At 40.5% G+C, this 22,917-nt stretch overlaps 1 protein-coding gene across 1 annotated transcript; it reads right to left on the reverse strand.

Annotated features, from left to right (window-relative positions):
- Positions 1-1,387: 1,387 nt before the first annotated feature.
- Positions 1,388-22,091, reverse strand: NARF (nuclear prelamin A recognition factor). The gene is made up of 12 exons (XM_075044891.1): positions 21,953-22,091; positions 21,140-21,228; positions 20,436-20,516; positions 19,256-19,399; positions 17,625-17,757; positions 16,221-16,355; positions 11,169-11,287; positions 10,153-10,282; positions 9,296-9,368; positions 6,500-6,637; positions 5,728-5,885; positions 1,388-5,108 (listed from the first exon to the last, which is right to left on the reverse strand). The coding sequence occupies exons 2-12, from the start codon at positions 21,164-21,166 to the stop codon at positions 4,867-4,869; spliced, it is 1,380 nt and encodes a 459-aa protein (XP_074900992.1). The 5' UTR covers positions 21,167-21,228; positions 21,953-22,091; the 3' UTR covers positions 1,388-4,866.
- Positions 22,092-22,917: the final 826 nt, after the last annotated feature.

Genomic DNA, 22,917 nt, shown 5'->3' on the forward strand with positions numbered 1-22,917 from the left:
CCTCCCCCCTCGCGGACCGGCTTCTACAGCGCCGGTGCCGCCGCTCGGGGCAAGGCCTGAGGCACAGAGGAGCTAAAGGCACGTTAGTTTTGCACGGACAGCATATATCATGAGCCCTCATGGCGCACAGAGGGAAAAACAAACTGCCGGGTCGATGCACAGCGCAGCAGGCTACAGACCAAAATGGGGGTAAAACCCGAGGAGCTGAAGGCCAAAGGTTTTTCCTTGACCTGAACTGTATCGCGCTATTCCTGATTTTCTTAAATTGAATGAATGGCTATACATTTGACAAAAAGATCAAAACAGACTTTCTATAGTTATTACTACAATTTAACTGGGTCTTTCATTATATTTTTACCAGTTTATATGTATTTTAAGTCTTTTTTGAGGAAAAAAAAAGTCATCACTGAGGAAAATCTGATTTTCAGTAGATAAACGTGCACAATTTGGACATTATTTTTCAGGTGCACCCAACTATTCACTTGGAAGATAAGGACAGAAATGCAACGATTTCAGAGTGGGTATAATATCACAGACTGAACTCTGCACAATTTAAATGGGTTTTACCTCTGCTTTGCTGACACAAACCGTCATTCTTTAGTTTTCATTTCAAGAGTAGCTAAGGACATCTTAACATCTTGGCTCCCCTTCTCAAAACCTGTCCTTACTAGTCCTTTGTTTACACAGCAACAGGAGTATCTCTGTTCTGTTCCAAAATGAAGATCAGCTCCTCCTCCTTTTCCTCTGAGCAGGTAACTGCTCCTTACTGTCCCTTGAAAAAAATGCAGACCACCTTCAGGTGTGGTTACTATTTTGTGAAAGTTAGGGCCCTAACTGTTCAAGGGTATTTATGGAAACATTTGCTAAATTCGGTAAAGAAATTTTTGCCCAACCTATTGATTAAAAAATATTTCCCTCTTCTCTGTCGGGACTAATTTTCATCCTTTTCCCCAACCGTGTTTGTAGGTATCAGGCTGTACACAAACAAGTATCTTAACTGTTCCTTGTGCATCAGTGTTTTAAATAACTGTAAACTTCAGTGTAACTAGTCAACCCCCAGATATTGGCTTCATCCAGCAACATCATTCTTCTCAGGTCAGAGAGCTTTAAAGCCACCAGATGCTTGTCAGCCTTGCAACAATTCAATATATTATTTTACAATTCTACAGAGCAAATTACCATTTCCTACTGTTATTCCGCAACTTTCTCCTTCCATTTATCAGTTTGAAGTGTAACTCTAATCCAGAATACTCACAAATAGCTGATACAGTATTACTGTTACAGACTTAGTATTTGTGCTAAATTCACCACCCAAGAACATACGTTTAAGTACACTTTGTTTTAAGAGTTAAACTCTTATATTGAATGAGACAGAATCAGTACGCAATTCAGTACCAAGATTTATTTAGGACAATTCATGGTCATGCTCCATTTGAATACAAAGCACCAAAATTTAGGTAACTGAACATTATCCAAATATAATTCAGTTGAGACTGCTGCATACAGATATATCCATTATTCTAACAGATAGCATAGCCCATGTCTGTCCATGTACATTAACTATAGTGGACAAACACAAGGTGCTGTGGCCGAGGCAAACTTACTGGAGAAGGCATAGCAGAAGTACTTCACAATGTGTATCCCGTGCTGCAGCAGTCTCAGAATAAAGTACTAGAACCCAAGGTATCAAGCACTTGATATGCTCAAGTCAGTAATACCCCAAGACAATTTCCAAATTAATTTAGCATTTCCAGTTACTTTCCTGCAATCCCTCCAATTTAGTATTTCTTAAAAATCATCTAGAGACAAGATTGTCTCAGCACAACATTCAACTGAGAAGTAAAGCACTATGGCTGCGACCACACTAGGAACTTTTCCCATTGCTGAAAAGGCAGTAGCAATGAAAATTATTAGTTGCCAAAATCGTATCAGGGAACTAAATAATGCTGTAGTTTCAGAAAGCGTGGCTAGAAACACGTATTGTCAATAATGACAGACTTCCCAACTGTAGATTTAAAAGCCAGAATCAAATCTTAGGCAAGTATTTCACTATATATGAAGTTGCAACATGGTTTTCTGATATATGTTAAAATTTCAGTGAAAGAAGGTGGAGGGGAAAAGACTTACTACAGTTAAGGGAAAAAAACTTTTTTTTCTTTTAAACTGGCACTTCAAAGAAAAGAGCTTTAAAATCAGTTTTGCTCCAAAAAGTCTTATAAAACAAAAGCTGACAAAAAAAAGACAAGTATCAGTCACTGTAAGTCACTACTTATAATACATACATTCCACCTAGCCACTAAAAGCTGCCCAAGTTAGATGCCTGCCTTGTCTTTCAAAAGAACACTGTGGCAGACAAATAATCTACTAGATATTTACATTGCTACTCTCTCAATAGGTTAAAACACTTGAGCAGATGGAAGAAATGGTAGATTCAACTGAAATAGTTTATTTTATGCACTGAGCCACCAGTTTCCCTTGTGGTGGGAGCACAGCACAGTATACTGTAGAGGGATTTATTTCACCTACTGGCCCATTCCTAGGGTCTCCCACCAGCATAGGAGTGAACCTCTTTAGTGCAACAGGCAAGCATAATGGCAAAAGAGAACATGTACAGCAGTGCCACCTAATCAAGACGAGGATGTTTCAAGTTGTACAAACAGTTCAAGGGTATTTTTTCAGAATAGCAAGGCAGCTCTTGTGTAGTTTAGAGAAGATTTTATCAGAAAAGCAAACAACTTTTTCGTACCATTTCGTCCAGTATACGCACGTAAAAAAAGTAAGCATACTATACAAAGAACTGAAGCAATATAATTTAAACATGCCATCAAGCTATAAACCATATATACATAGAAACATATGCCTATACAAACAGGACAAGACCACTTTATTACAAGATAATTCTGTTGAAGTTTTTGGAGGAAATCATGACAGATAAAGAAAATCAGACCGAAGGAGTTGGATGTTGCTTCTAGAAGTAATCTGTTCAGAAATTTCATGCAACACCACCATCTTTCTTTAGCAGACATTTATTACAGTTTTGGCTATACATAGGTCTTCCCATGATTTCTGGACTCCCATCCTGTACAGAGGTAGATTTCTGTAGATGTTCTGATATTGCACCACATAAGTATAATGTTTTTATTACAACAGGGAACAACTTACAAAGGCTAATTTATGGGTATAATCTTACTGTGTGCATGTAGGTAGCAGAGTAATCAAATTCATTTGCACTTGAAAGAAAACATCCCTCAAAGTGAAATGTTTTGTTATTTAGGTGGAGGTCCAATTGAAAGCTGCAATTCTATTAACAGCTTCACATTAAGAGAACTATCTCTTGTCATTCGGGTAACATACTTAAGTCTGTCTCCTTTTGAGCCTCTGTTGTTTGGCCAATGCAAGAACTTGCATTGACTTCACTGATGCCTTTATCCCATCCACTGTGTTCAAGTTAAATGCGGATTTCAAATACACACAGGTTTTTGCAGTATTAGATCTTACTCATACAAGCAGTTGTAATATTAAGAAATTTACAAGAAGAGTCATTCGAACTGCCCAAAATGATTAAAAAAGCCTATCCACACTTTCAGACTGGAAAAAGAAAGCTGAAACTTTGCTAGCTTCAAACAGCCATTAATTGTGAACAAATTTGGTGCTACTAGGAAAATCTGAAGAAGTCTGGCAGTAGTTTCCTTTTTTTTTTTTTTGTTCATCACATTCTGGAATAATCCTCTGCAACATGAAGTTGCAAAAAAGCTTGCATGCAAATGCCACTTTAAAATGTCTGTTAAATGAAACCTCTGCGGCATACTTAAAATAAGTGTACCAAAATTCATTATGCCAATGTACAGTAACTTTGGTGAGCTCACAGGCATTGCTAAATACTTTCTTCAGAGGCACTCCATGAAGTTATTTTTACAGAAGTCTGTCAACAATCTGGTATTCTGTGTACCGAAACATGAGAGAATAAAAGTGCTGTAAGTCTGGCTCAACAAATCTAGCAAAGTTGTAGTACGCATGTGCTCACGTGACAGTGCATATGCATGTTTCACCCTCATAAAGAAGCCAAAGCGAGCAGCACCATTCTTCCCAGCTGCAAGTTTCTAAGTAAACTTAGAAAGAAAAGTCCTCTTTTTGTACCAACCAACCTATTTGGAACTATTTCTAATGAAGGATTGCATTATAACCATTTAGCATTAGTTTCCCAAGTTCAGTTTCTATGAAGTATCTTGTTCCTTACAAAATATTACATCAGTAAGGAATGGTGACTAGTTTGGAACTGAATAGTTTTTGTTAAAATATGGACAGAAGGCATACATAAATTAATTATACTTCTCCATATACACACTTGTCCCTGTAAAGGGTTTTTTTTGTTACAAAGGCAAGTAAATCCCAAGTTCCTTCACAACAACTGCAACAATGTTGAAATTCATGATGACTGTTTTCCTGTGATGAAAGGGATTGCATACCTAGGAGTACAAATAAAATAATCTTGCCTTCTTGGGGGAGCCCATTTTGTGAAGTTAAGGGAAGCCTTCACTTCAGGGAGTAACTTCATCAGGAATTACACTCCCTGCCCCTGGCAGAAAGCGCTTATGTACCTTTCAAGATCATGTTTTTGAATAAAGAAATCCATTATACGCAGGAGATTACACACAGTAAAAGTTAAATGACAATGGCAGGAACCAGGGCTTTCGGAGACTTCTCCTTCTGTTTTTAAAAAGCAATGGTTCTTCACAAATAATAATCCACAATTAGGAAGCATCTCATTCATACACTCGGCTAGTGCATAGCATCTGCGATTGCATAGAATGTTTCCAGTGCTGAATCTGTAACTAACCTAAGCAAATCTTTTGCGAGTTTGATTTATTACCATTTGATATCCAAACTGCTTGCTGTTTGATTTACTGCACTGTATTTGGTGTGCAAAGTTTCCTGGACCTTCTTAGAGTCCATGCCTTCCAGCCAGTCCTGGTACATCTTTTGTACGTGCATGTTGGTTTCTGGAAGCCTAACAGGTATTGCAGCATACACTTCTTCCATCTGGTTAAGCAGTGTTTTATCTGGTTTTCCATCTTCAGTTTGTGCCTGACCTTTTCCATTTAGGCAGCCTTAGGAGAAAAGGGAAAAAAAAGAAAAAAAAAAAACAAAAAAAAGAGGTCAGAAAAAAGCCACAAGGGTGATGGAGATTTGGTATGAAGAGAAAGTTTATGTTAACTTGGAATTCTTTTTTCATACTTGTCTAAAGAAAAAAAAGTTGTCTCTTCACATAAACTACCACCCATGCTGTTAGAATTTGTATTTACTTAAAGTGATTCCAGTATCAACATAATCTTAATGTAAATGAGGTTTCATATCAACAATCTTTTTCTGCCTTCTCCATGGTTTTATGATCTTAATTATGTTCTTTGTCTTTCTTGCCCTTGACAACCACCACTTCAGAGTATTTCCTCTGAGGTTTGAAATAATCATAAGAGCTATGCTGTCACTTATTTATCGGTCAAAAGACAGCAAATAACATTGTGGTTAATTTTAGAAAACCCAATCAATTTCTGAGCCAACCCTGCACATGTAATTGGTGTTCTAGCCCATTCATTAAATAGTAAGCATTTTAGATTATTAAGAAGAGAATTAAGAGGGAATGAAATTAAGTCTCTGCCTATAAGACAACTTTACTTTGAGATTTGAGATATATGTGTGGAACTACTGTGGATCCACAATTATTCTTACCTCCTGGGCAGGCAAGGACTTCTACAAAATGGTATAAAAACTTTCCTTTTTTCAACTTCAGAACCATGTTTTGGATATTTCTAAAGCCGTAAGCTGCTGCAAAACGTAGCACTGTCTCACCATCCTTTTCAAGGGTAACTTCTTGAAAGTCCTTGTTCCTGTAAAGATACACAGAGAACATTTTAAACCCCTGCATTACCAAAGGGATGATCCAACCATGTCAGCTTGTATTCAGATGCTCTAAAGAGAGCAGAACAAGTATAATAGTGAGATTAAGTTGAACTCTTCCAGTTTCTAAAGTGAGTTAAGCAGAAGTTGGGTTGAATTTTCAGAACAGAATTATACTTAATTTTTAAGGGCTGGTAAGTTATTAAAAAAAATTAAAGCTAGCGGGAGCTACTTCATAGAAACAAATTTACAGGTTTATAACAGGTAACTGCATATCACTGAAAGAGTCAGGTCAGCAATAACTGCATTATGGTTTACTGTACCACCAACTAAACCAGGGGAGGTTTAGACTGGACGTTAGGAATGACTTCTTTATCAAGAGGGCGGTCAAACACTGAAACAGGCTTCCTAGAGAGGTGGTCAATGCCCCAAGCCTGTCGATGTTTAAGAGGCATTTGGACAATGCCCTTAACAAATGCTTTAACTTTTGTTCAGCCTTGAAGTGGTCAGGCAGTTAGACTAGATGATCATTGTAGGTCCTTTCCAACTGAGAATATTCTAACTAGCCCATCCTACATAACAAGGATACAGAACTGTAACTTACTTTAATGCTTTGTAAGTGATTTCCTTGACATCCATGCCAAAAAGCTCCTTTGCAGCATGTTTAAAAATGTGTTCCAGGTAACCATCGGATCTCTTCCCATCATGCCTTACTACATCTCCCTCCTTTATTTCATCAAACCTTAGAAAACAACAAAAAGATAGATCAGCTCCAAAATTTAATTCCTTCACTTCAATGAAGTACTATGTTTTTCCCTTTCTCATCTCCCCCACCAAAAAGTGTTTTATAGCAGTGAGTAACAACATAGTAACATTTTTATTTATTACAGCTTAAAAAAAATTTAACTATTCAGGACAGCAGTAAGATGATGGGAAAAAAAAAAAAAGAGTAAAAAAATGTAAAAGGATGCAGGGCTTTCCATGTTCAGAAACCTTGAGCAACAGTAATTTATAAGAATGCACATTCAGCACAGCCTAAAGACTTGGTTAACAGCCATTTACTGCTCAGGAGACATTTTTGGGAAAAAATAAGTAAGTCATTTTTAGCCTGTGAGAATATAAAAGTACTTCAGAAGTTACAAGCCTTTGCTCACAAACAATTCTCCTGCTCCAGGAGCTGTTTGTCACAGTCTGTAACACTTTGCCACTAAAATAACAGTGAATCAGTATGGTTGCAACCAGGCTAAACACTGTACCTTTAAGATAAGTGCTACACTATAGTTCAGGAAAGAAAATTAGTGAGATCATATCCAATGGGCATAGCATTCACCTGGAGGTTCACCTCTCCCTCAGTTAAAAACAGCACTAGTGAGCACAAGTGGCTGTAGTATAAACTGTACTGGGATGCGTGCTGGTGACTACCAAAGACTGCAGTTCTACAGGCTTATGCTCCTTTCTGACAAAGCAGAAATCGATAGGGGTGTGTGGTACTGCTCGTTTCAGGAAGAGAGATTCGTCTTCAGATTAGCAAATGGACAGATTTCCTTTGTTCTTACATGTAAAAGCCTCTCTAGATATAATTACCTTCTTCTAGAACATCCAAACGTGACCTTTCCTGGCCTATGCTGCTAGCTTTTGCCTGAGCAGCAGTCCAAGCACAGCATTCAACCACGAAACGAAAGTGAAAATTACCACAACAAACACCTTACTAACAAAAAATGATGAAGTTTTAATAATAACAGAGAAATATTTTGATTACTAAAGAGCTCAAGTTTACAAATTTAGTATCTGTCCCCTTTATGCCATGCCATTGCATCTACTTGAGAACTACTGCAACTTCTGGATTTTTTTTTTTTTTTAATAACCTTGCCTGATTTTGTTTCATGGTACACCTCCTAATTTTAGCCAATGCTATTTGTTAGCATTCTCTAGCTACAAAAGTAATTTGAGAACTCAAACATGAGTTACTTTGTGCATACTACTTTTTTAATACCAAGCACTTCACCACAAATTGCTGCTGTGCTGGGACTTGTTTTAAGAGGAGGAGGTCAAGTTATATCAATTTCTCACAAAATCTACTTTTAAGACCCAGAAGAGCCAAAATTATGTCATCAGGTGTCACAGCTTGAACCAGTATTACTAGATTAGTCCTTTTAAAAATTATTTTCCAACATAAATTGATCCAATAAGCCAGGTATATTCTGAATAAGAGCTTGTTCTTTCATTGGACAGGCTTATTTAGAAATAAATGACCGTCCCTATGTGATTATGTCTGCAAGAACTTTATTTATGTAATTCTCATTCTGTGCAGCAATCTCTGGTAGAAGTAATCATAGGAGCTACACTACAAACACAGTTCTGAAAATGTTACCACTGTACCACTTAAATTTCTCCAGTCTAAACAAGGTCCAAGCAGGATATTAAGTGAAAGCAAAAAGGATTTTTACAAATTTCCAGAGCTTTCGATTTTGTGCAAGAAAGCATGTTTATTGCTCCACTACCACCACTTTGGAAAGATACCAAGTAACATCTGTCACACTTGAACAAAGATCAGTGAGCAGCGAGACCAGCCTTTGTAACTAAGCCTGAGAATTAAAACATGCATGCTGCTTTCTGAGCCAGTCATACAGTAAGTAAACAAAATCTCTTCAATGCTTTGTGTGATTTTCATCTAAAGCATGTTTAAATTTTATCTAATCTTGAAAAACTTAACTGCCATCTTCAGTATAAAAAAAAAAATTAATTACCATTTCCTGAAATGGTGCTACTTCTATCAATTCTACACGAACACATTTGGGGAAGTGGAAATTTACTGTCAAGATGCTGCTCCGAATGAGAGGGAAGCACAGAACAGATGGTCAACCCCATGATTGCATCCCAGCATCTTTGTGTGAGGCCAGACAGTTGGAGGGGGGCAGATGAGACTGTTCAGCTTTAGACAAGCTCAAGCATAGGAGAGGTCTGAATGGGGTCAACACCCTGAGACAGTCACACTTACTAGCAAGTCGTGAACTTGATACAGTCAAATCTAATATTACTGCATTAAAATATACGTAAGAAGCTACACAAATCTTCAAAAATCTTAAATTTTAAAGGAGTCACTAGACAGGGTTCATTACATCAAATTACCTGCTTTGTATTTAGACAGTATATACTGTTTTATATTACCTGTTTCGTATTACTTTTATATATAACAATGAATATCTAAGAGAATACTTTGGGGGTTTTGGGCCACTGTATAAAGGATGAGGCTTTAGTATGCTCAGGCTTTGATGTAGGCTTTTTTTCTTTAAAAAGAAAAAACATTCTCTTGAGAAGTTTTACATTTATGTTGAATATGCTCAAAGGTGTTGTCATTTGTCATCAAAATAAGGAAGCAATCCACAACAAAACTACTTACAAACTATCTACAGCTACTTCAGTCACATCTTTCATAGACACATTTTTCTGTTCCATTATTTGGACAATTTCACCTGTAGGAAAATATATGACATTTTACTTTCAACACAAAGCAAAATGCACATGCTGTGCCTCTGTTTAAGAGATCAACATCCCAACATCTATATGTGCTTACAGTTACATTCTCCAATTCTTACTAGAGTCAGTTGCCTCCAAGCAACTGAGAAGCCTGACACTTCCAGCTCTGAAGAAAAAGGCCTTCAGCTTGTTCCAAACTTTGCATAATGCTATTCATAGCTTTTCTGTTAGGTTAAGTTTGGAAGACGTTTCTACACTGCAGGGGAAAAAGGAGGATATGTAGTTTGGACATTGAGCCTAAAGACATGAGCCACAGCAAAAAGCCACTGGTGCCATGCATAATACATGTTAGTGTAGCTTCAGCAGCATCCTTCACTCTCCCGGATGCAGGGTTTGACTCCTTATCCACTTTGTACTTGACCTCTGCATTTGGAATGTTATGAATAATCCCAGTGGAGATTAAATGACGACAAGCAAGACAATGATTTTTAATATGGATTTGCATAACTTATCTTTCTCAAGAGGCTGACAAAACCAAATACCTGAATCTTGTTTTCAGATGAATACCAACTTAGAAGGAAATTATTTTTTGCTTTGCCTTCCCTATACAATACTTATATTACCAGTAGCACAAAACCACATAATTATTTTTAAAGCAGAAAAAAGCCAACCTTACAACTAAAGCAGACTTGAAAAAAAGGAAAGTCTGGCATAAAGGCTCTTCTAACAATAGTGATTCACTTATATCTTTAAAAATGGTAAGTTTAAAGAAGATTTAACCTGATGTCAGAACACAATCAACTTCTTGCGAATTATACAAGGCAGTGTAGAAATCTTCCCGCAGGGCTTCCAGTTTTTTGTCGTAACAAGGCGCCACAATTACATGGAAAATTTTATCAGGAGACAAGTTCTTTGGAACACAGAAGAGAGAACATGTGAGCTCCATGAAGAGCAAAAGACAGCTTGAAGGATGACAATGACAAAAATAGCATCATAAACTCTATGCAGGTAATACTAGTAATTAAACCCTAGCAATTAAAGACTGCTGAACTCAGATGAAGTGATTTGCCAGAAGTCACAAAGCATCAGCAACAAACATCCGAAGTCAGTATTCTGGCTGAAACTTCTTATTCCTTCAGACCACATTTTCTGCAGCTTTTGATTGCCTTTGAAAGTGAATGCAAGTCAGGACTTCAGAATTCTGTTTTCTAGCTGTCACTCACCCACCTTCATCCACAGCAAGTCTATCAATACTTCTCTATCTACATGGAGATACCAATACTTTCCTATATAATGTGGATGCACTTAAATTTAAGTATGATAACATAAAAAGAACAGCAACTTTTTCAACATACAAAATTGAGAAAATAAAAAGGTTATTTTCTAGCATACAATGTTTTTATTGATCCCAGATAACAGGGCAATTTCTGCATTATTCTCCTCCACTCCTGTTTTGGCTGTGCTATAGAACTACACAGGCAGCATTTAACAAGAATCTCTTTAGCCACCCTGGATTTAATTTTATCCATAAATATCTAAATCCATGTTGCACTGCAAGCATAAGGATTGCTGCCAGCTCACACTGCACCTCATGAAGTGAGGTTCTTTGTACATTCTTCTTATCATGGGAACTTCTACACCCATAGAGCACCGTTTATTCTTCAAGTGAAGGGCAAACAATTCAGGAAGATGCTTTATCACTTTATAATACACTAAGATCTATATTTCAGTATTAAAGCCCACTAGCCCATCTTTTTAGAAGAGTATAATGGTAAAAATAAATCAGAATCACTTACCTGCTGCCTGGCAAAGTAGCCTTTCACCAGGGAGCCCATGATCTGCTGTGGAGACTTTGCAGTGCAAATGTGAGAGGTCACAAGATTGGTAAGTACCCTTTCAGCATACCGGATCCAACCTAGAAAGGCAGAAAACCACAGATAGTGAAGTGGCACATAAGCATGGCAAAGTGGCAGCGGTTATAGAACAGCTCTTAAAAATGAAGACAACTTCACAGTAGGTAGGACATTTCTGTGTCAGCTGGAAGCCCCACCTTGGGAACTGTAGGAAACCTCAAGGCTCAGTTAATAATGCCTTACAGTTGGCTATCAATAATTCACTGTGTCATTAGTTTTAGACCTACAAGTCACTGTGAACTTCATGACCTATTACACCCTTTCTAACGCATAGATTTAACAAAGCAGAAAGAACAGGACCCCAGCTAACAAAGAGTAAGTTGACTTTCTAGACCTCAGCCCTTGGATCACCGGATACTACAACAAATGTACTCTGTTCAGCTGCTTAACTGTAACCTTCTGTTTCCTGAGATTTAATATCCATGCACCCAGCTTGCCTCCTCTAGAACAGAAGAGTCACATGAAAGCATTATCACAAGATGCACATGGATTAAGCCTGGAGAAAAATGGCTTCTTTTACTATTGTTAGAGTAGCCACACCTTCTTTAGAAACACCCACACACTCAACCACACACACAGTAATCAACTGAAATCTCTCTGTATTCAACATTCTGTCTTAGTTACTCAAGAGTCCCCATCCCTTTCACCAGACTGCTTCAGCATTTCAGCTGTGACAGCTACGTATGTTCACACCACCCCCAATATCCAGAGCAGTTCTATTATTCCCCATCTTCCGGAACAGGAACTGACAAGTGAGCAGATTAAGATATTTAGGGTGTGCAATTCTTTCTTAGGCACTGTAACTCTCACTGAAGACAACAGCCCAGAATCTTTCACAGCAAGGATTCAGAACTTTCTGCTTCACCTACATGAACTGAGAACCAGATACCTAAATTGTGCAGAAGTGTTAGGCCCAGCCTTCTAAGAAAGTGTGTTGCTTTTGGTGCTAAGAAATAGTGAAAAATATCATACTTCAGTCTTTTATCTTCAAACAGATTAGTGTTTACATAAAAAGAGAAAAATTGCTGTGAACTACATGCTGCCCAGGAAAGGTAAAACCTGTAGGTTAATTCTTAAGCTTGAAATGAACACATATGTATAAACATCCGGTAATGTTTAAGTCAGAACGCTGCCACAAAGGCCAACAGCAGCACAAAACCAGAATCCAAGTGGTGTTCAGTTGGTTTGTCTCTCTACAGCAGAGAAGTGGTTTCCCAGTGCAGTAAAATTTTAGTGATGAAAATGAGAAAGTGTTAGGGAAACATGAGGATCCTCCAGCTGTTTAAATATTCCCAATTCTTGTTAAAGTACACACTTCAAGATGAACAGATGCTTGTCTCCATGGAAAATCTCAAAGACATATATCATCTTCAACAAGCATTGATTTCTGTTGTAGAAAAAGCTAGGGGCTATAAATTTACATATCAGGACTGTGCTGAATTGCTAGACTCTGCAGAGGAAGTTTGCTTAATGTCCAACTTCAGCTGGGACTTTTAAGTCCAAGATACTACCTGCAACAAAGGACTTCATTTCTTGGTGCTTGGTACAAAGGCTGTATTAGCACATTCTGCATGATATGTATATCCTATTTCTTAAATGGCTTTAGTCTCAAGTGCTGTCAAAATGGCACATAAACTGCTTCAAACAAAATGAGGCCGGTTTTTAAACACATTCTGCCTTGTACTTTAGTAGCATTTCTGGAAGGTCCTTCCTTTATACTGCAACTATGATTACCATTAATCACCACAGCACTCCTGCTATGAGGCAAGTTTTTAGAATTGGAATGTTTTAGATATTGTAGTCATAAACTATAAGGAAATTTCACTAAATCCCAAGAGACTTCTGGCAGGTATTGCCTAAAGCCATTTCTTAAATTGTTTCTTTCATTGCAGTAGATGGAACAAGTGTCTAGTAGTTCCAGCTCCACAATGACCATTAGTCACCATTTAATTATACAAGCAGCCTTGGTGAATGAGCAACATGAGGCATTTATCTGCACTTCACACACACATGCAGTAGCTGTTTCTGCCTACTCATCAACAGGGCTGAATTCCAGAGCCACAGTTGCAGGAAGCCTAAGGTACCCAGTTCTTATATCAATGTACCGCTGTACCCATACAGACTTATACCCTTCATAAATTCTTTCAGATTCTCGGCCATTTGTTGGCTTGCATTAGCATCAAAGAACAACAAGAAACCCCTACAAATCACTGTGTAAATTCTTGCAGATATACTTCAGAACACACTATTTTTAGTGGTTTATCACGAGTAGATCACAAAGATGCATGCTATAAATATCTATGCATCGGTATAAAGTGCAGTAAAACTAAGAAAACTTTTGCTACTGTAAAGCCCCATTCCTGTAAAAGGAAATTAGTTTAGCTGACTGGGACAAAAGCATGTGAATCCTCAGTAGTTATGCTCTTCCTACTTATGCTGTAAGCCTGCCCCACTGACCTTTCTAAGAGTTCACAAAGGTTGGCAATGCATTAAAAATGCTGGCTGGTTCCCAGAGCCAGTGCTTCACGTTGCTTACCAGTTTGGTAAATTAAGGAAGAGAACTGATTACTTTTGAGATATTACATATACAATCAGTAGTTATACTGTTGTACTTTCAACAGGAAACACACACCAAAAAAATTAGCTCACTTTCTTTTCAGAGAGCAGCAGGTGGAGGTAAGAACAATTAAGACAGAGACAAAATGCCCTTTTATCAGGTTCTGGGACTATATGGGCTATAGTCTTCTGCTCATGGTAGATTTTACACCACAGACCACTCCTGCAGAGGGTGGTATTTCTGTGGAAAGTTACACCCGAAGATAAGTAAGAGTAAAGCAGTTATACTTGGGTTCACATTGACCTTATATCCACATAGCTATATAAAAACCATTTTGTGATAAAACACACCCAGTAAACATTTCTGGGACAAATTTATATAATCTGGTGGTAGAGAAAAGAAGGAGAATGAGGAACAGAAAATGCACCCAGACAATTAAAGTCAGGAAACACAGTGAACAGCCTTACTTTAAAGATGACTGATCATGACTTTTTTTCTATAATTGCTGTCAACAGGAAGGAAACACCATGTGCTTTCAGAATGGATTTACAGTGATATTTCGGTTCACTTCTCCAGAAATGGAAAGCACCCGTGCGTCTACTAACATCTATACCACAGCAGATAGCTAGGACCATAACTAGCACTGAAAGCAGAAACAATCTTTTGTACAACAAAGACAAGTGCTCCATTAACTATTTAAAAATATTTCCAATGAGAGCAGCAGATAATCTGAGCTCTGTCTCTAGATGAAGAAAATTAAAATTATCTCAGAAGAAGTTCTAAAAGGAATCCTCAGGTTTTGAATTTTAAATAAAACATGTATAACAAGACAAAGCTAAGTAATAGAGGGTTCTTTCAACTTAACAGGTTTTACACACACAAAAAAAAGCAACATATAGTGTGTCTGTTTCTGAAGATAAGAGGCAACACTAAGATAACAGTACCAGAAAAAAAGAGACTTCTCCTCTTAATACATACATGTAGTGCCTAAAGCGTAACCCAGATACTTGTACTTTTGTTTATTCTGTGTGTTCTGCAGTGGAAGCATAATTCAAATGGCAGTATTTAAATCAATGACAACAGCAGGTTCTGGGGATCACCAAATGCAACTCTATTGTCACTGTAACTTTTCTTTAAAGAATGCAATCCACTCAAGTTATTTCAAAGTTAGAAAGAAATATTTTTGTATTTTTATTAGCCTTTTGAAAAGCAACAGCATGAACTTTAGGATGCAGTTGAGAGGAGGGTTAGGTGAAGGAGTTACTTTTACCTCCTTTTTGAAATTTCTTTTTTAGGAATGCTTTATCATACTTAACACTGAAATGATGGTGTGCTAACAAATGGAAAAAGTAAACAATGACTGAATGTTCTACATCTTTTCAGTTGTGATAAGTGCAGGTTCTGTTCATAACAGAACAAGTTCTCAGGTGCAAAGTTCTCAGAAGTGAGACATTTAGTGAGTGAAGTCTGACATTTCAAGTGGGAATTATTTTGTAAGTGTTAAGACATTACCATCTCAGTCATTAAGAGTAATGTCACTTGCTACTTTCCTCTAGGCTTAAGTGGCAAGTTCAGAACTTTGCTTAAGATAACAGAGGTTGTAGTTTAATTAGCAAAGTGCCTTAAATATTCCTTTCAATAAGGAAATGCCGTATTAAACTTGGTGGTCTCAGTGCTTCTGTACCTGTTTCATTATCCAGGGATTCATATGTAATATATGCTTCTTTTCTAGAAGTGATGGGAAATACAACTGACTAATAGAAAACACTAGCACAGGAAATCAGTAGTTCAGGTTCTATATATTATCAGAGGCTGTGGACTACAGCAAGGTTGGGTTTTCTGGGGTTTTTTGTTTGTCTGGGGTTGGGGGGGGTGTTGGGGTTTGTGGTTTTGCTTTTGGTTTTTTTGGGGTTTGTTTTTGTTTTTTGGTTTTTTTTCTGAAGAGCAGCAGACAACTGTAAGATGCAGATAGGGAATTTATTGCAACCTTTGTACCTGACTGTGTAAGGCCCTACACTGAATTAGCACATACCTTATCCAGCACAATCGCACCTGTTCTTTGCCTGCATGGGTCACATTTATGGCTGTGGCACCTCACTTATATATGGGAAAGCTGATGATGCTTGTTGGAAACAAATTCTGCTCTCCCAACAGCCCATGAAAAACAGGCCCATCTAGCAACGCACTGAAATGCACTAAGGATGATCAGCACTATTGGTAACAAGTACTGTGTGCAATATTTGGTATCTCTCAAAAGCAAAGCCAAAATGCTCTAAGTTACGTAAGGCTCCCAAATGAAACCACCCTTTCCTCAGTTCCTTGGTAGTTCCAAGGAGACTAAGCTGAAGGGCAGGAAGGTTGGAGAAATCAGTTCTCACCAGGGCAAGCAGAGGCAAACATTGGTAAGGCATGCTCCTCCTGGTTCCTCCGTTGATACCGCTGCACAAATTCCCTCTGGCTCTCCAGGATACTGAAATCAGCAGCTATAGTGGTGTCAAATACATAATGCACCCCTATGAAAGAAAGCAGTAAGGAGAAGTGAATTACTAGAATGTTTTCCATCTCGCAGGCTTCTTTCCAAGTTCCAGGTCTACAGAAAATCTTGGAGGATCAATGGGTATATTCTTTCCCCTCTCCAAATTTCCACAAATAGTAGAGTTAAAAATAAAAGCCATACATTGAAAAGCTATTTTCTATGTCATGAATTTAAAAGGACCACCGACTTGCTAATGCTGACTAGCAACACTTCAAATAGTTGTCTGCTTCGTTGTGAGAAGCTTGCCATTCAGCATATATTTGCTTTTTGTTTAATTAAACCAGATTTCATGACTCCTGGGCTGTATGCAGTGACTCTCAAGGAGGAGCATTCTTTTCAAGACATGCTGCGGCTGTATATCATTATCCACAAAAAAGCCCATCCAGCTAAGAGGCCTATCTTCTAGTGCTGAAGTTGCCTGCAAAGGTACATGAGCATTATCACCAAAATAGCAGAGACCTTCTGTCTGCTTATTTGGCAACACACTCCCTATACGCCTACGTAATATTGAGCATGTCCCCACAGCAAGTGAGGCATAGATAATTAACACATTCTAAGAAAACTGGGGCCCACCAGCACTTAGCATTCCATTTAGAGGAAGAAAACGTACTGCATATAGGGATGGATAAAAACTATGAAAAATGAATATATACATATGGGAGGAAACACTTTATAGGCTCATTACTGTCCTTTTCCTTCCTCCCTCAAGTACATTAAAAAAACCCCAAACCTATAGGCAAAGTGTTTTTTCTTTTTTAAATAAAACTTTGTATATAAAGAGCAAAGGAAATACAGCTTTAACATAAAATAGGCAGATACAACAGTTCTTGCATATAATTTCAAATTAAAGAAAAAAATTAGAACTGAGAATCTTCTAGAGATACGTGTCAAAAGGACTGGAAGGCATTTAGGATAAGAATTCCCTCCTCCCTCAAGTTACAAAATTAGGGCAAATCTTACTGAAGCTCATAACCAAATCCTCCTTGATTTCTTGGTAGTGAAGGTTTCAAAGACAGCTCTATAATGTTCTTCTATTCTGTAACCTTTACTATGAACAGGGTAATGCCTCCAGTCCATTTCTGATACTGGTGCACTGTCATTAGTATCACAGAGTGCATATTTCAAACTCTAAACTAGATTGTGCAACAGCACTTTATGACTGCATAACAAATAATTCTGTTAAGGAAGCAAAAACTTAAAATAATCTCATCTTCCTGCTCCACCATTGTAACAAACCCAAACTTACCGAGACTTTTCAGGAAACCACAGAGTCTCTTGGCTGCATCATTCACAGAGAGATTGAATTTAGCAGCAAAATAAGGCAATGACTGAGGGCATATAGACACTGCCAACACTTTGTGTTTTGAGGTATCACACTTCTGGTAAACAAAACAAAAACAAAGGAAACAAGGTATGTAATTACAACAGGGTAAGGCTCCCTACTTTCCCTCCCTTTTCCACTCCTGGAGTTATTCCTCAGTGTCCTATGCTTCAGTGGGCTATATCATTAAAAGTCCTATGAAACAACTATCGGGTTTCCCAAGGGCAGGACAAGATGTTCCTCTGATCCTGTCAGTGTTCATCTCTAATCATCTGTAGATGTTTCTTTTACATAACTCAGGGAAATCCATCCCTCCTAGGCCAATTCTGTGGTTGGTCTCCTAATGGCATAAGGAAAGTTAAGAGACATTCACCTATGACGTTCTAGCAATATGAAACATTCTAGCAAATATAAAAAAAAGCTGTGTTTAAACATTAATAAATAGATAAACTAATGTTTTCAGGAGCATGGGCATTTGAAGTTACAAATCCAACCCAGCAAATTACAGATCTGATCCTTTGTTAAGGCTCCTATGTCTCTATTACTGACTTTGTTGAGGGGAACTGGCAAGGTAGGACCCTCAACAAACCAGTGTTTGTAGGCACTGAAGAACCCCTTGAAAATACCTAAAATGGTGTGCAATTGTAAAACTCTGATGATGGTGACATTTATTTGAAGATCAATCTTGTGTTTTAGTTGGGATGTTGTCCACACCAGTGGAACCACTGGAAGACAAACCAGGACTATACCACAGACAAATCTCACCCTAAAAAGGTTAGAGACCATAGTTCGTACTTAGACACCCTAAATGCTGTATAATGACCCTTCAAGTAGAGCTCATGACTGCCTGGAAAGCATCTCTCTTGCTCACTGTCCTCTTCTGGGCCTCTGAAGTTCTGATCAAGGTACCTGGCTGCCTCCCTGTTGTAGACTTCAGGCTCTCTTAATAGGACCCATGTGACCCAAAAGATTTCCCCCCTCTTTTCTTCTCTTTTTCTCATGTACAACAACATCATACTGTATGGACTGTTAAACTAGTTCTAAGAGAAATGAATCACTAAGTAATGAATCCTCTTATTTATGACACTTATGTACAGATTAAGAAAAAGCATCAAATTCTGATAGCTTTTGCATGTCAAGTGAGGACACAGAAGTCTGGAGCAGAACTAAAAATAATTAATTCACTAGCAAGATCTAAAGATCTGGGCACCATACATAGCTACTAGCTTTCAGGAAATCCCAGTCTCAGCAGAAAACAAGACAGCAATAGAACACTTTTATAATGAGGTAGTTATGTTTTCCAAAAATTTTACTTCTGCAGATGCAGTAACTTCCCTCTAGCATTTAGGTTAAGTGCTGTGATCTTGCATCTCTAGTCCAAAGTTATTTTAAGAACGTTAATGTTCCTCTTGCCTGAAGTTTTCACTTCCTCTTTGGAAAAAGTATATCCTGACAAATCTTCACATTATCTGCCTTGGGAAAGCAAGCTGCTTAGTCATTCTGTAATTGCCTCCTCCTCAAAGAAAACAGTGTGTTATTGTTTTGTGTCACTTTACCTTATTAAGGTTAAGAATACGAAAGAGCTCCTTCTGATTCTGTTGGAAAACTCTGGCTCCTTCTTCTGATGTCATACAATTGTCACAAGCTAGGCAGTCGCTAAGGAGTATTTTAGCATTAGCCAATGTATGAAATTCATTTTTCTGAGAAGAAAACAGTAAACAAGTATTAAATAATGATTGAGCAATTTTCAAGACCTCTGCAATGACCTGATTGAAGAGCAAACATGCTGTCACTGTTTTGTTTAAAACAAGACAATCCATGACACTTGCATAACATCCAAGATTACTTAAAAGTAACCAAAATAATTTGTTCCATCCCTCTTCATGGCTCTGCTCCTATTATTACTGTGAAACTGCAAAACGTTTAAGCATAAACATAGACCTAAATTTAGTCCTCTAGTCTGTATTCTAGTAACTTGATTTGCATTGCACTTCAGAGCTGACAGTCCCCATCAACTTACCAAGCAACTGAGAAAACTTTCACTTGAATGGTTAAACCTATTTAATAGCCAGATGCCTCTCTAACAGCAAGATGGCTTTGGCTTTTTATCATGAGGTAAAACATGTAGTCCTACAATTACATCGAACATACACTGTAAGATCAAGAGTTTCATACTCCTGGCTACAACACTGTTGGCAGCTCATCTGTGGGAAGAAGCAATACTTGGATAGAAGTGCAACATAACCAGACTACTTGCAAAAAAAAACCAAAAACAAAACACCAAAACCCAAAAAACACAAACAAACAACAAAAATCCCTCAATTAAGAACCCATTCCCAGGGAAAGTTATCTGTTGAAGAACAGGAGGTGATCTGTAAGTTTGTCTATTATAAAGAATAAGAAGACATTTTGTGCACTTGTACTATCAAAACTCCTCTTTTCTCATTACACTCTCTGTCTCTGTTTTGAAGACTTAAGATTTTTGACACTCAAAAAGAAATTTTTTAGAACTCCTGTTTTGTGTTTGCATAGTAAGGGGTTTTTTATTTCACCTTTTTTAAAGATTGTCGATTCTCTTGTTATGACATGTCTACAAGTGTTCATAAGTGCTTATAACTGCTTGTTGATTAGTGTTTAGTACTTGAAAGTTCTCTACTTATAACCTCCTTTGGGGTACACAACAACAACAAGAGAATACAAATAAAAGTATATTACAATTTTTAGAAAGAACATTACCTCTTCAAAACCATCATTTGAACTCAATGCATCAACAGACGTACTTTGCGTATCATCGTTTTTCTGTTTTTTACTGCATTCCTGAAACAAAACATAAAATACATGCTTTACACAAGATAAGTTCACCGCTCAATGACATCTTTGCTGAACTGTTTGTATCATTAAAAACTAATCTAGCTCCTTTACGTTTTTATCAGCAGCGTTAAATCTACATCTTTATAGGCAATGCCTCGTTTTCAAAGTGCATTTACTCCAGTGAAAATAATTCCTCCGAGATTCACTTGCTTCATCGGTTTTACAGTTCCGAACGGTTTTTTTTTTTTAATCCCGAGGGGAAGATTAAACCGAGCACAGCAGAAGCTGTATGTGTACACGTCGCGACCGCGGCGCTACGTGACGGCCACGAGCTGGGCGGACAGCCGCGTCCCGACGGTAACGCTGCCGCCCTCCGTGCGCTACCGCCGCCGGCCCGCAAACGAGGAAACGGGCGCGGGGCTGCGCTCCGGGTGCCGGGCAGGCCGGTGACCTTGGAGCCGGCAGCCGAACGCCGCTCCGCCTCACGGGGCAAGCCGGGAGGCCACCGCCTGGCCGGCGGCGGGGGGACGAGCTCCGCCGGCCGCCAGCCCCCCCCCCCGAAGCGACGTCCCCCGGCCGAGGGGCGCAGGCAGGGCCCATCTCGGCCGCGCCTCCGCCGCCGCGCTCACCTTTTTGGTGCAGTTCTCGCACTTCATTTGCGATCCCGCCGGCGCACCCCGGCCCTGGCGCGGCTGCCGAGCGGTCCTCGCCGCCGGGGCTGCAGGACAGGAGCAGAGCGGGGCAGGCAGGTGAACCCCCGCACGCAAGCAGCGGCCGCAGCCAGCCCACCCTCCCGTCCCCTCCCCGCCGCCCTTTGTTGCCGTGCCCGCCTCCTGCCCCTCTTACCGCCCCCGCCGGGCGGTCCCCGCAGCCATGCCGCCCCGCCGCCGAGGCGGGCCGCCCGCCCGCCCGCCCGCAGCCAATACGGCCCCCGGGGCGGGGGCGGCCCCGCCGCGCCCCTCACGTGCTCCGTAATTTACTAGTCTGTAATTAACCGACAAACGCCGCCGTCCTTTCCCCGCGGGCCCCCGTCGCCCCAGCCCGTTACGTGGTGCGAGGGGGGCACCGAGCGCTCCCCGCCGCGGCCTTGGAAGAGACCCGGGGTGAAAACCGCCCGGCGACGGACACGGGGCCCCCGCGGGAAAGGGAAGGGAAGGGTCCCCCCGGGGAGCACAGAGGCTGCTCCGCGGCACGGCCCTCTTTCCGCGAGCAGAGCCGGGCCCCCCCACCCGCAGCGCGGGCAGCTCTGCAGCCCCCCCCCCCCCTCCTTCAGCGCGGCCCCCTCCCCGCCGCCGAGACAGACGCGGCGGGAGAGCGGGGAAACGGGCAGGAGCTGCAGCCCACCAGCTCCACGGGGGAAGAAAAAAAAAACAAAACCAAAGCAAAGCCCCCCAAACGGACCCCAAAAGCGGGGCGGAAGGGCGAAGAAGAGGGCGCCGTACCTCGCCGCCGCGGTGAGTTGCGTCCCCGGCAGGCGGAGGCGGGCAGCGCGGGCCGCCGGGCGAGCCGCCGAGGTTGGCCGCAGAGGCAGGCGGGGCAGCCGGCGCCTCACCCACCGCCTTGTCGCCGGCAGGTTCCCGGCTGGGCCCGCCGCCTCCCCGCCCCCCCGCGCGGCGGGGCTCATTGTGGACCTGAGCGTCGTCACGTAGCCGCCGCCGGCAGCGCGCCGCCGCGCGTCCCCGCCGCGGGCCGGGCACGGAAGGACCCCACGGCGCGCGCGCCCCCGTCTCCCCCTCCGTCGCCGTTCCCTCCGAGCCGGGTAGGAAAACGGGGAGCGGGCGCATGTGACCCGCCAGGCACCTGCCCGCCGCGCAGCGCGCCCGGGAGCGGCGGTGGGGGGACGGGGACGGGACGGGACTGGCGAACACGGCCCCGGCCTCCCCCGGGCTGCCGGTGGTGATGCACGGCGGCCTCCAGGGACATCGAGTAATGCGATCGGGGGCAGCTGGGTGCAGCCTTTCCCAAAGGCTTCGGCTTCTTCGCACATCGTTTAAAACGTACTCGGCAGTTCTGTCCTATAAAGACTGTTTTTCCCCCCGATTTTTTTTCTCTCGGTCCCTTTTAAATGGAATAATACTGTGGAAGTCACTAAATACAATGTCATTACCATTTTATTTAACCAATATGCTGTGATCTCCCATTTCTGTAACAAAATGCAAGTATCCGTGACCCCGTTCCCAGGCAGGTATCACAAACCCTTATGTATTGCATTATTAAACGTAAATATCAGCCTTCCATAACCTCATTGGCCCCAAAGTATCAATTAAGATGCTTATGATTTATGTCAGAGTGGTTGTCTTCCTAAACCTCAGGTTGTAACATTTAAACAGAAAGGTTCAATCCACATTTTGCTCCTCTTTTAACCACCCCATTTGAACAAATGTAATTTTTGCAAGTATAAAATGAC

This window comes from Buteo buteo, chromosome 13 (genome assembly GCF_964188355.1).
Source record: "Buteo buteo chromosome 13, bButBut1.hap1.1, whole genome shotgun sequence".
NCBI classification, from domain to species: domain Eukaryota; kingdom Metazoa; phylum Chordata; class Aves; order Accipitriformes; family Accipitridae; genus Buteo; species Buteo buteo.

Bases quoted from the DNA above. Each gene is read 5' to 3' on its own strand.
- NARF (XM_075044891.1), bottom strand. From the start codon at position 21,166: ATGAAGTGCGAGAACTGCACCAAAAAG. The intron at 20,517-21,139 runs GTGAGCGCGGCG...GTTTTGTTTCAG, and splicing joins GCGAGAACTGCACCAAAAAG to GAATGCAGTAAAAAACAGAA. The intron at 6,638-9,295 runs GTAAGTAGTTTT...TTGTTTTCTAAG, and splicing joins GAAGTAGCTGTAGATAGTTT to GTTTGATGAAATAAAGGAGG.